At 38.4% G+C, this 13,832-nt stretch overlaps 1 protein-coding gene across 4 annotated transcripts in view; it reads left to right on the forward strand.

The window, feature by feature from the left end:
- Positions 1–926: 926 nt before the first annotated feature.
- The window catches only part of LOC121414465 (PAN2-PAN3 deadenylation complex subunit Pan3-like), a 30,398-nt gene continuing 17,492 nt past the window's right edge, over positions 927–13,832 (forward strand). For 3 of the 4 annotated variants that reach the window (XM_041607676.1, XM_041607659.1, XM_041607650.1), the window contains exons 1-11: positions 927–1,634; positions 3,816–3,913; positions 4,430–4,532; positions 6,343–6,413; positions 6,641–6,989; positions 8,218–8,453; positions 9,082–9,244; positions 9,863–10,021; positions 10,657–10,773; positions 11,195–11,320; positions 12,131–12,408. In XM_041607676.1, coding sequence (XP_041463610.1) covers positions 1,628–1,634; positions 3,816–3,913; positions 4,430–4,532; positions 6,343–6,413; positions 6,641–6,989; positions 8,218–8,453; positions 9,082–9,244; positions 9,863–10,021; positions 10,657–10,773; positions 11,195–11,320; positions 12,131–12,408 — 1,707 coding nt within the window. In that variant the 5' untranslated portion in view covers positions 927–1,627. The remainder of the gene's footprint in view (positions 1,635–3,815; positions 3,914–4,429; positions 4,533–6,342; positions 6,414–6,640; positions 6,990–8,217; positions 8,454–9,081; positions 9,245–9,862; positions 10,022–10,656; positions 10,774–11,194; positions 11,321–12,130; positions 12,409–13,832) is intronic. The other variant, XM_041607667.1, reaches the window with a different exon arrangement.

Below are 13,832 nucleotides of genomic sequence, written 5' to 3' on the forward strand. Positions count from 1 at the left end.
GCGGTGGCTCCTGGAAAGTTATATTGATGAAACAAAATGTTGAAAATAAAAGAGAGATAAAAGGATCACTGAAAAAAAATGATCATAAAAACAGCCAGTTTTCTGGGCCGCATCCCCGCATCTCTGGAAGAGAAATAAATGAAGTCAATTTTAAAGATCACTTCAAACTACCCTGCATGGCGCCCAGGGCATGGTGACACTCATCTTCTTGATCTAGATCCTGAGAATTTTGAAACATTTGAAATAAAATATTTTAGATTTTATTCATAATGGAAAACCACTCGTGACATTGGAAGATTATAAAGCCGGGGCAGTAAAAGGAATATTCACCCTAATCGTATGGTAAAATTCACCATTTGAGGTTTTAGTACAGGCACTGGCGGACCCGGTGAGGGGGCAAAGCCGGCCCTTGCCCCCCCCCCCCTTGAGAGGCACAATTCAAATTTGTAATGTAAAATACTGTTTAAAAAAAGAAGTTTACCCCCTCCCCCTTGAAAGTGAAGACGGGTTTTTTTTTTTTTTTGCTTGTCAAATCCTCGGGAAAATGTGCCCCCTTAAAAATCCTGGATCCGCCCCTGAGTTCATCGTGGTGTGAATTTGTCTCATTTATTGAATGACATAAAATATCTTTTTTTAATCATAATCTTGCCTCTTTTATACCATTTTTCCCTCGATCCATTCATTTTATCATATAAGTACCTTTTTTTTCATTACTTGAAAAAAGTATGTTGGTCGCCAATTTCCGCCCCGTCTCTCTTTTCGAGCCAGCAGAAACACAAGACATGATAAAATTTAGGACAATATCCCGCCCCGTCACCATTCAGCGGAACATAAGTGCCCCTTCCACTCCCCCCCCCCCCTTCTCGTTTACGTACCCCATCTACGGTAGACTAAATTTATTATTATTTTTTTACGAGATCGTCAATGCATTTTTATGTGTAATATATAGAACTACATGTATGAATGGACGCTCCTCCTCCGTAATACATCTACACATATGGAAAATTTCAGGTTAAATTCATCGCTTTCGGGAAATGCCATGTTGACTTCACCACCATTCAGGACTACATAGTACCAAGATAAGTGGTGAAATGTTGTGATTTTGTAAATCCAAGAAAGATAACATCCAGAATTTAGGCGGTGGAAAAGTGTCGCATCTCACCGGCTTCGATCCGAGCGGCGTCAACCCCCATCCCCATCAGTGCATAAGTCAATCGTGTTGGAGCGAATGTAAACAGCATGCAGCATTGACTTGAGCTGAGCTGAGCAAGTGTTACTGGCTGTGCCCGTGCATTTGTGTTGCAGTTGGTGAGAGTACACTCCAAGGACAGGATAAATTAAGATTTACAGAACTGGATCTCTTCAGAAGGGCTTGACAGGTGTCAAATTCACACTGCACTAGCTATTTCTGTAATTAGCATTGACAGACATGATGATGTGCATTTTTGAATTTGAGTATCTTCTGTTAATGTGAAAGATCTAAGTCAGATTGCAGCCACAGCACAGTCATTCATGCATCGACTTTATTCTAAATTAGGCTTGTTCATCTGAAACTAACTGAAAACTCATCTTTTAAACAGAAAACTCACACTGACCACTGACACAGTCACAGTAAAAAAAACTCGAGATGGATCGTAAGTTTAAAGTATATTAGTATGGCACTTCTTACTTAAGTTTAGGTAGCTATGGCCTATGCATGCCTTGCTCAATAAATTAAGGCAAAACTTGTCTTTGGCCGAATTGTGTGGTTGATTTGTACGCACTCATTTGGGTTTAAAGGGAATGGTGGCAGAAACAGGAAACCATGTGCGTGACTGATTAAAGCACTTGTTCACTGCTACCACCCTGCCTGTGCTACAGGTAGGACATGTTGTACAGAGCACACACTTTAAAAATTCATTAAAATATCACTTTTGTGACCAAAATTACTAATTTCCATACAGATGCAATTTATTTTTCATTAGTAACTTGGGAATAATTTTTTATTCACCAGAGCACTCAAAAACTTGAATTTTGGGCATATTTTTGTGTACGCCCTCTATTGATGGAAAGTGATATGGCAAGAAAATTTTCATTTTTGATCTCTATTTTTAATTAAAAAAAAAAATATTCCAAGAATCAAAAATAAGAGCCAAGTTGTATGAATAATAGGTGTAATGGAAACTGTCAGTGTAAAAAAATCAAGCATTTGCCCCAAAGAAAAAGAAAATAAGCCAAACATTGCCACCCTTATTTTGCCACACATGGAGATATAACTGAGAACAAGGTTATATCATAACCTTGTTCATTGAATGAGTGGATTAAAGCACTGTACAAAAATGGTGCACGGTTCCCAATTTCTTGATAGTGCCAACAAAATATTTACCGGTACCCATTCTATATCTTGTGGCTCATGCAAAATTTATCAATCTTATTTCATAATTTTAAATAAAAATGTTTGCAACATGTATTATAAGCTTGGAATGTCTAGTAAGGATTCAAAATAATCCAACAATATTTTTCATTTTATAATATTGTACTAATGTACCATATAATTTACTTTCATATATTGATAATGATATGGGCCTACATGTAAAATATTTATATTAGTGTTGTCTAGAAATAGAATATTTGTACTTTCCATTTTTACTAACCAATTATCAAAGCAAATCTGAAAAGGAATTCGGGGGCTTATCAGTTGTCAGTGAAAATCATTATTTGCTTCATGAAATGCTTTCAAGCTGATGATGATTGTCCTCAGAATTGGATCATTTCAAGAGTATACTGTTCTGTTATGAAGTTTTGTCTCTTTATTTTTAATTTTTGATACATTTATATTCTTCATCGTCACCTACATGTACTTATGATTTCCTTAACAATTTTCTTTTTCAGATATCCATTGAATATTTTTATCAATTATCAAAAATTATATGGGGGCTGCTTGGCTCGGGGTAAATTTGCCCTTGAAATACCCTGCAGTGTACAGAGTCTGGAAAAGTAATAAAAAGAGTCACAGAAATTTCCATAGGATCCAATGCAAACGTCAGACAATGTAGCGAAATTGTCCCGGTGAGCTCAAAAGTAGCACTGGAATAAAAGAAATTAGTATTTTTCCCAGTGTCAGTAATTATGGATGAAATATTCATATACATTTAAACTACTTAAAGAAAATATTCAATAGGGTGGTATTGCGATTAGCTGGCCATTGGAAATTGTGCTACAGGAATACAGCCTAAAGTATAAACAAAGTCGTGTTCAATATTTGAATTAGGAGGCATGATAAAAGATTTTAGTGTAGGCCTACATGTAAATGTATCCCTGGCAAGGCAAATTCTTAAACATTTTCTTTTTGTGAATTTTGACCTTTACACTACAACCTTCATATTTTCATTTGTATCTGTACATGAAGCAAAATTCGCCCTCATCACAGCCCCTTTGATTCTAAAATTCCATAATTGAATGCTTAAGGGCAATCTTCCAGATTTGCCCCCAAATCTGCCACAAACAATATCAAGAATATATTGAAAATAATTTTCAGTAGGCCCGTACACAGAAAAATTAGTATTGATGAAGATACATGTATTTGTGTTACTGCTGTGCATTTTATAAATACTTGTTGCTTGAGAAAAAAACTAGCTGGCCCCCTCCAAAAAAAAAAGAAATCACAAAAAAATCAAGCAATTACCCTAATCTGAAAATTGATACCCCTTCCCCCCCCCCCCAAAAAAAAAAATTTAAATCTAAAAATTAGTTCCTGAATGTGTTGATAGAGAGATGAGTGATGAAATTTCACCCTTGCAGTTTTATATTTTCATTTGTTTTTGTTTCTTTTTTAGTGGCAGACCCTCATATGGCACCGGATCATTTCTTCACTGCTCCGTTTGACAGTGACAACTATGGTCCACAAACCAGCAAACTCCAGCATCTTATGCAGGTATAATAAACAATCCAAAGACAATTAAAAGGATTCTTATCTATACTAATTCATGAAAATGTTTATTGCAAATATTGTTCGTTTGTGGTGGTTTCTTTAGTTATTTTGAATAGAGTGCATGAAATGTGAACAAATACATCACTTTGATTAATCGTTGTTGATGTTCAGCTACAGGTTAATGCATTTTTTTTTTTTTTGCTTCTTTTTCTGTGTGTTTGTATTTGAGTTTTGTCAGAAGTGTATCAATCAGGTATGATTATTATGCCCATTTTTTTTTTCTCTCTTTCATGAGAAAATTAATAGAATGGTAAACTTTCATGTTAATCAGTTCATACATGCATTTGTCACATTTTTATTTCTAACTTGTGCTGCCTTTGGAAGGCAAATGTAATAGAAGAATAGAATTGAAAAATGGGAAGCAATAATCAGAGAGATATTCAGCCCCAAAAGTTCACAAAAAATAATGTTTTCTTCTTGAGTATACTTTACATTGTTAGAATTTTTATTGTATTAAAGCGATCACATTCAGTGGGATCGAGCCTGTCAACATATACGGGATCACCGGCATCCTCGGCACCAAGCGGGCAAAAGAGAGACGAAACACCCATCTTCCAACCAGGTTGGTTGCCATTATTTCATGTTGATTCCTTCTACCCTTTTCTCACAGGCAGATTTACTACATGTATAGGTTTGGCTAAATGGCATAACAACATGTAAGCCACACCTAAAGTCTGGGGTCAAGCTTTTGGCTCACTTTTTTTCCACAACTTTGTTGCAAATTGGGCTAACCCCATCTACATGTATACTAGTATGTGGTTATTTGGCCCTGCAAAATTGCACGGCTAGCCGGGCAACTGCAGTCGCTGTGAAAAAAAAACAGACCAAGCCAAGGGCGGTGCTCCATGTGTATGCCCAAGGAGCAAAAGAGTTGGCAATGTTGTTTAATACTAGTCTGGGATTACTGAATTGTGCGTGAGAAGAGCGAGCATTTCTGTAGCCAGGGTTAGGAAGAAAATTTGGCTTGTGCAAATAAGAAAAATTATGGTACAGGTTTAAGGATAGTATGAGGATTATGATAATCCAGGTTTAAAAAAATGGTTTGAGAAAAGGGTATTTAACAGTACTCAGCTTGTATGTATCACAAAGCTTAGCGTGTGATTATTGATTATCAATAATATGCGCAATCAATTGTGCAAATCACTGTACTTATCATTTATAAAGCTTTGTGCAATTGGGTCTGTACATGTAGAATACACTGGGGAAAAGTCTTGTATTGCATCTCATCTATCTGCATGCTTACATTTAGTTCAGATACGGGCATCTGAGTCAAACCAGTCAATGTTGCAATATTTGTGTTTAAACAGACTTCTGATTTCTAAGAAGTTCATGGAAAATGGTGAGATTGTCCAATTCGAGTTGCACATTGTAACATTTACATGTACAGATAGTTGTTGCAATCCAAAACTTGTTTGAACTATCCTAGAATAATACTCCAAGTGTGTTAGTCCTAGTTTTATAAAAAGTTTTGTACTGTTCTTTACCGGCTCAACTTTAACTACATGTACTAATGTGCATCATCAAAAAGTTGTTTGAAAAAAAAAATTACTACTGTACATGTACATGTTGTACCTGTATGTTATGATGAAAATATATATATGTTGTCTTAAATCTTCTGCTTTGTACTACACTTATGGTACCACTTGGTATACATTTATTGAGCAGTCGTACAATATATTAGAGATGTTCATTTTCTTGGTTGAGTCTTTGTTTTCTATAGTTTATATTCAGATGGTTTTTCAGGGTCAAATGTTACATGTACATGAGTCTGCTCATTTGGTGTTTGCTTTCTATGCTCGTACTAAGTCTAAATGGGCAATCAAGTTCCAATCTTATACTGGATGAGCCAGCATTATGATTTTAAGTGAATAGTATGCTCTTGCTCTGAGTTGTCTTTTCTTAGTACTGAAAAAAGGGGAAAGGTTGATGGGTGTCCCCCTTCCCCATCTCAAATTAGCCCAAGGCCATGACTTCCGATTCCCTCAGAATGGCCTTGTTGCCCTTGCAAATATTTGTAGACTTAAGGCCCCAAAGTACCCTTTTGCCTGAAGCCTTGGTGCCCTATGGTAATCCAGTGCACGTGTCCCATTGAAAAGTACATACTATTGATGCCCAGTATTAATAGCCTTGGATGACCCTTGAAGAGAACACTGCCTCCCTCTCCTTTATATAAAGTGCCCTATTAAAAGTATCCTTGCCCTCTTGAATCCCTAATTCGAGCCCTGCCCCTCTCCATATTCAATCACCCAATGTATGCCATGGGGAGGGAGGGGGGGCATCATTATTGAGGCTAGCTTGCTGGTGCTAGTATTCTGTTTAATTTATCCTGTGATAACAAGATATCCTGTCTTTCAATGATTTTTTTTTTGCAGGTGGTAGCACATTAAGTTCAAATGACTTGAGCTCCAATTTCGCCAACATGCATCTCAACATGGCTCTAGAGGTAAGTGAGACACTGGAAATACATATATGACCCACGTTTCAAGTGGACTTTATTTCAAAAAAGGAATTTCTTTTGGATTTTTTTTCTATAGATCTTAAAGGAATTCTTTAAATGAATCTTCCCGAATTGCATTTGAGAGTTAAATGTACATTCTGTCACCTTTAAGCCCATTTATAGTAAAACCGAATTTTTATGCATCTTCTCTCTCTCTCTCTTGTTTTCCATAGGGGATGGAGTTTGTACCTGGAGCCCAGAACACGCCCAAATCAGAGTTCCAACCGAGGAACAGCCGGGGTGACTTCCAGCCTCCCCCGCAGCAGCCGCCTCATTCATCCATGTCTATTCCCCCTCCCCCGCTTCCCGTCACACCGACGAAAGACACCGGGCCTCTCTCCCTGAACGAGTTCAAGCCACAGTCCAAGCTGAAGAGCCTTACTCCAGGAGTGCCGGAGTTTGTCCCTAGGCCATTGAGCCAGGGAAGCTCGATGTTACCGACGACCGTCAGTCAAGCCCATGTAGCCAGCGCAATACCCAGAACGACTGCAGGAGGATTAATGAGCAGTGATTTTGTGTCTGGTGAGTACAGATAGGCCTTAAGATTTGAAATTTTTAGGGCAAGGCTATGTCTTTATGGGGCATGTTCTCTACGTATATTACAAACACAAATGGAAAAAATAAAAAAGGGTACAACGGGCATTCACATCAATGGCCTTCAATGTTCTTGTGAGTGTGTTTGTCAACATTTTCCTTCAAAATGTGCTGTACTGTAATCAACTCCTGACTTTTAATAGAACCATCTGCAATCAAGATTGGGTGAGAGTAACCAAAATTTCTATTGAACTCTCCTAAGTTCTGTTGATCATTGATTCTAGCTTAATTGATGGATTGAATATTCATGAACTATATATGTTTTTTGTGTTGGTTGGCAGTAGACACATTCCTTGCCAGAATAAGCATTTTGTTAATATCAGTCAGAACTTGACTATTCTTTTGACATTGAGCATTGCTACATCACCTACAGACCTTCATTTTTGAGGAGCGCGATTACGCCGGCGCTCCTACCGCGCTCCTTAAAAAAAATAAGGAGAGCAAAAAATCGCGCTCCAAAAAATTGAAAAAATTTCAAATTTCACATCTTTAAATCCATGAAATTGCCTTCTCTTTTCCATAATTCCTTGAAATAACTTTGATTTAGTTGAAAACTATCAGAAAAAGGAAGAATATTCATCTCTTTCCCGACTCTGATTTTAATTGAAACTCGGTAAATATTGCAGTCCCATGTAGTCCCATATGTAGATTTTCATGGCAACACCATGGAAGTCTACATGTGGGACTACACTATTTACCGAGGTAAGTTCAAATCAGAGTCGGGAAAGAGGTGAACATTCTTTATTTTTCTGATATTTTTCAACTAAATCAAAGTAATTTCAAGGAATTATGGAAAGAAGAAGACAATTTCATGGATTTAAAGATGTAAAATATGAAAATTTTTCCTTTTTTTTCATTTTTTTTTTTTGAGCAGGAGCACTTACGACATCTTGTAAACGTACTGACGTGTCCCAGGCCTAGTTTCACCAGATTAATTAATATTAAGCTGACACAGCTATTGCATATATACAATGTTAAGAAAAACTGCTATTTATCATACATGTATTGTAATGAATTGATTTGAGCTCCTCACAGAGAGCGATTCTGAGGAGCTCAATTGAGCTCCTCAAAAAATAAGGAGAGTGATTTATTGAGCTCCACAAATTTATAAACGTGAAGGACTGCACCTACTTGACCTTTGCCATTCAACCTTCAGGTTCTTTGTCAGCCGGTGCCTCACCCCTCCACTCTCCCGGTGGCTCACCCAACACCAGCCGAAAGGAGTTCCGGCGAGCCCCTGCCCCCACGCCAATCGAGATGGACGGTGCAGCAAAGTCCAAGGGGTCTGCCCAATACCCCGGGGTGACTCAAGAGAACATCGGGGGTACCACCTACTTCTATACGGACGACCAGATGTCGAACATGTCACAGGCTCAACCCAATGCTGGCATTGTAAGTTATAATGTAGAGTTACAAATATATGACATTCATTTTTCTGTTCACAAAATACAAAAAAATAACTTAATACTTCAGAGTCAAAATATACCACAAAATGTTTTAATCAAAATCATTAAAGAATAGTTTGGTTAACCCCTTTAGAATATTCCTATTCAGTGAAAAATGAAAAAATAAAACTCCTGTTTGAGCTCACCAGATCACAGTCTCCACTGGACTCTGGGACTTTGCTGGGCTCTTTCTTTTTAGTTTTCCAGGGCGCTTTCAGGCATTTGGGTGCAGCTCTATCTAAAAGCAAGTTAATGATAATAGTGAGCCTCAGAATAGATAGATAGATAGATAGATAGATAGACAGACAGACAGATAGATAGACAGACAGACAGACAGATGGATGGACGGACAGATAGTTAGATAGATTGATAGATAGATAGATTTATAGATAGATACATGTAGATAGACAGATTTGTAAATAGATAGCAGTGTATCAATGTTATTATCATTATTAATGAGGAAGCATTCTATAGCAGCCCCATCATCTTTGATAATCACCAAGCTGAACGGCACATTATGAAGGGGTGTCCTCATGGTATCTGTACTCTATTCATTTCACACGTTAAATGTGCAGGTGCTGCCAACATACCATGTCTATCCGTCGACACCTGCCCATGTGGACTACATGAAGAGGAATGTGAATGGACCATCTTTCTTCATGGACGAAGAGTTCAAGATTGATGTCCTGAACAAGCAGGCCCAAGCCCTTACTCAGCTGGACCTCACAGAACACCCAGGTACGCATGCTGATGTGACCATTGCACCTTACCATATATTGCACTTTGCTGTGTTATCAATGCGTAGTTTTCCCCTGGCAATAAGAAAGAGTGCTAGCGGTCACACTACAAGGTTATTTTAAATCCAGTGTTTTCAGTCCCCGAAAGCTACCCATTTCATTTCAGAATTTTTTCAAGCCTAATATTTTGAAGCACATATGAGGATGTGATATGTCTGTCTCAGAGTTCAAGCCCAGTGAGGAAATTTGCTAGGGTTAAACGCTACTTTTAAGGCTTTGTAACTTAGCCGATTGTGAAAGTGTGAATTTTATCGTTTCTCTAGCTCTACCAAGTTCTAAAAATTGTTTTTACAAAGCATGGATCGATTTCAATGGTTAGCAGGTGGACAGCTGAGAGGGATTTTGAGTGCTGAGTGCTGGGAAGCAATGATCAGCTACTCACACAAAAAGTACCCCTCGCAGCATGTGCAGGTACTTTGAAGGAAATTGTTGATATAGATCGTTAATATCACTGAGGATCAGTTAATATATGATGAGGAGAATTGCCCACATACAGAAAACATCTTTGACAAAAAGACTGCCATCGTAGAAGATCTTTGTTTGCTTTGATCTCTTCCAGATATCCCACAAGAAGTGGACAACTACCACTCTCTGTTTCCTCTGGAACCTTCACCCAAGACACCTATGGACAAGTCAAGTACCTTTGGCTACACCACCACATGTTACAAGGCTGTCAACAAGAAGGACAGCAAACTCTACTGCCTTAGGAGAATACATGGTAATTGTGATGATGGTGATGGTAGTGGGATGATGATGATGATGATGATGATGATGATGATGATGATGATGATGATGATGATGATATTGATGGAGATGATGATGATGGTGATGATATTGATGGAGATGATGATGATGATGAAGATGATGAAGATGATATTGATGGAGATGATGATGGTGATGATATTGATGGAGATGATGATGATAATGATATTGATGAAGATGATGATGATGAAAATGATGATGGTGGTGGTGGTGGTGATCATCATCAACATGCCATGATGACGTTGATGATTATGATGAATGTGATGGCGATGGTGATGGTCATGATGATGATGATAACGACGATGTTGATGATGGCAATGATCATGATTCTGATGATGGTGAACATGATAACCTTAATGGTGATGACGATTATGGCCGTAAAGATATTGAATAGATGATGATGATATTGATGGTGATGATGATATCAATGATGATGATGGTCAAGGTAATGATAAATATCATGTTGATGATAAATATGATAAAAACATTGACATTGACGATGATGGCAATGATGAAGATGATGATTTGGTGTATGGGATGCAAATGATATTCCAACATGCTTGCTGACACTTAACCTCCCTTATTTTCCAGGTTTTCGAGTTGGAGTCACACAGTGGATGGTGCTAGTAGATAAATGGAAGAAGCTTCAGCACTCAAACATTGTATCCTTAAGAGAAGTCTTCTCAACTAAAGCTTTTGGAGAGCATTGTAAGTTTAAAACAAAGAACAAGTCCTATCCATGAGCTATCCATATTAAAATACCAGTAGATATGCCTGCAGATACTTACATGTAGTCTGTGCGATCTTAGAAACTTTGGAGGGGATTGAAAAAAAACTTTCACTTTAAATTCATTCTGCTGACCCATTTATAAAACAAATAAAGCACATATTTTTTTCTTTGGTGATAGTGATGATGCAGACATCTTGAGTATCCACAATATTATTCAAAAGCTCTCGGCCCAAGCTTGTGCTCTTAAGTATCATTTCTATAATATGCCACACACAACTGGGAGTTGTCACACTTTCATCTTTTTGAAACAAACCCCTGAACTTAAATTCATAGTCAAGTAATTTTAATTTTACAGGTAAATGCATGTCGGTTTGAAACTGTCGTCTCTCTTTTTTTCAGCCATTGTTTTTGTACATGACTACCACCCTGGTGCTACCACACTCATGTCAAGGCATTTCGGTCATTCCGGCGGTCTAAGCTCATTCCGCAAAGGCCACAGTAGTCCTTTCCCTGGATCTCGAGGTAGGAGTATTCTAGGTTGTCTTTCAAAGGTCTCATTGTGGGAATGTTGAATGATTATTGTCAAGAATATTATTAAAAACAAAGGTCCACAAACACTTGAAACAATGGTTTTGTTAGTTTCAAGTTGGACTGTCATATATGTAATCAACTTCGTAAGATGTATTCAGACCACCTCGATCTCCAGAATACCTGTTAAATTACGAGAACTTGTTCAGGCCTCAAAACAATCAATAATGATTTTTTGCATACACCCTTACCTGTAGCTGACCCTTTTGGGGTAAGTTCTCACAATTACGAGCATGCGCATTGTGGTCTAATTAGCAGGCGAGGCCACGGCTTTCGCACCCAACTTTTCGCACAGCTGAGAAAGTTCTCATAATTTGCTTTCACATCTGCCAAAATCCCCACAACCTTGAAAAATTCCTGTGAAAGTTCTTGTAATTTTGGCAAGTACCTACTATTCGGGATATTACAAGTAATTTGCTTTCACATTGCCGAAAATTCCTGGTATTTTCTGATGGGGTAGATCAGGGCAGATTTCACGATCAGAGAATACCTGGAAATTACGAACTTTGAGGCGGTCTGAATACACCTGCAAAGTTTGTATAGCCTCATTCACACCAATGAAGCTAACTCCAAACCGACCAATGGTAGGCTTGTTATTTGAAAAATACCAAAATAGATTTGGTCATTCTGGAGTTTGTTTCGACTGTGGCATCAGTGTTAAAAGATGACTCAAGCTAATTTGATTGATTTAGTGTAGATTTAGCATTTGAAACTAACTTGCTTCTGTCTGTGTACTGTACTCCACAGGGGGCGGAGGAGGAGGCGGGAGCAGCGGAGGGCTCAACGGGCCGCGAGGGCACAGTGCTGGCCTCCTGCCCGAGGGTTTGATCTGGACGTACATCGTCCAGCTGAGCTCCGCCCTACGTGCCATTCACACCGCTGGCCTGGCTTGCCGGGTCATGGACCCCACCAAGATCCTCATCCTGTCCAAGTCAAGGTTAAGGGTCAACTGCGTGGGTATCTTTGATGTGTTGACCTTTGACCCCAGCCAGTCAAACCCTCTTGCCATGATCTCGCATTATCAGGTGAGCATAAAGTATAGGGAAGCTTAAATTTAAGCAATTGTATCGTCATCTTGTCAAGACCAGTTTACAGTCAATCTCAATGCCAAAGCTCTTTGATAGATGTGATGGTGAAAATAATGGTGATGATGATATTGCCTTGTAAGTGATAATTTGCCCATCGCCTCTACCAGCTGAAGATAGCAATGATGGAGACACCAACAATGACGATGATGGGGAAAATGTGCAGAAGCAAAATTGTCCTCAATTGGGTCAGAAGTTGATATTTGTTATCGGACATGGGACATGACCTCCCTTCGTATTAAAACAGGAAAAATAAAATGCAAAGAGGTTGGTAGCCATGCTTAGAGATATGCATAACTTACTAATAGTTTCATGAAGCTGACTGAAATCAACTGTCAGGTTTAAGTTGTGATTGTTAACTGTATCTTGTAATCTCACTTGTAATCTCAGAGTAAAGGAATAATGGGTTGATATTCACTTGGTCTAGAAGTATTTGATCTCTTTCTTGGATAGTCTAAAACACATTTGGACTACATGTGCTATCTTTGGTCCAATTGACATTTGGTCTACACTACACTTGGTATAATTCCCACTTAATGGTCATTGATCAGGGTGTGAGAGTTCAGATTTTTTGCCAATTTTTTGGTTTTGATTTCCAGCTGAATTTCAGCTTATTTTGGCTTTCCTCAGTACAAAAAGTGTGGGAGCTTTTTCTATTTCAGACATTTTCAACACTCTTCTGCTTTTTCAGATCTTTTTATTTGTGACCACTCACTCACACCCCTGATTGATAGTCTAATGCCCTATGATCTATTTCAACTTTGTCTGCACATTATTGTGCACTTTGTGAAAGTGACATTTGGTTCAACAGTTCATCACATCATATAGACTATGTCGTGTAAGACCAGGGGAGTGTTTCATTAAGAACTTGTCAGGCATTTTATCCGACAGTTACCATAGGAACAGTGCTTCTCAGCCAATCAGAATCAAGGAGAAATGTCAGACTTAACAGCTTGTCGGACAAAAATGTACATGAAACTGTCCCCAGGTGGATATTAGACCAATTTGCCTGCCAAGTGTTCCTATTAAATAGCATAATAATAATAATAATAATGCAGTTCTTGTATAGCGCATGTCGCATCATGTCATAACGTCCCTATGCGCTTCCAAAGGACTTGGATATTATTACCCTGACTTTAGCCCCGCAGCCTTTTACAGCACGGTGGCATTTCAAGGAATAAATTCCTATCAGTTACCCATTCATCTCACCTGGGTTGAGTGCAGCTCATTGCGGATGAATATTTCTTGCGGAAGGAAATTACGCCATGGCAGGGATTCGAACCCACGACTCTCTGTTTTAAAGTCAGAAGACTAATCCACTGGGCCACAACGCTCCACAATATTTAGCATATTTATACTATATT

Source organism: Lytechinus variegatus, chromosome 1 (assembly GCF_018143015.1).
Source record: "Lytechinus variegatus isolate NC3 chromosome 1, Lvar_3.0, whole genome shotgun sequence".
NCBI lineage: Eukaryota > Metazoa > Echinodermata > Echinoidea > Temnopleuroida > Toxopneustidae > Lytechinus > Lytechinus variegatus.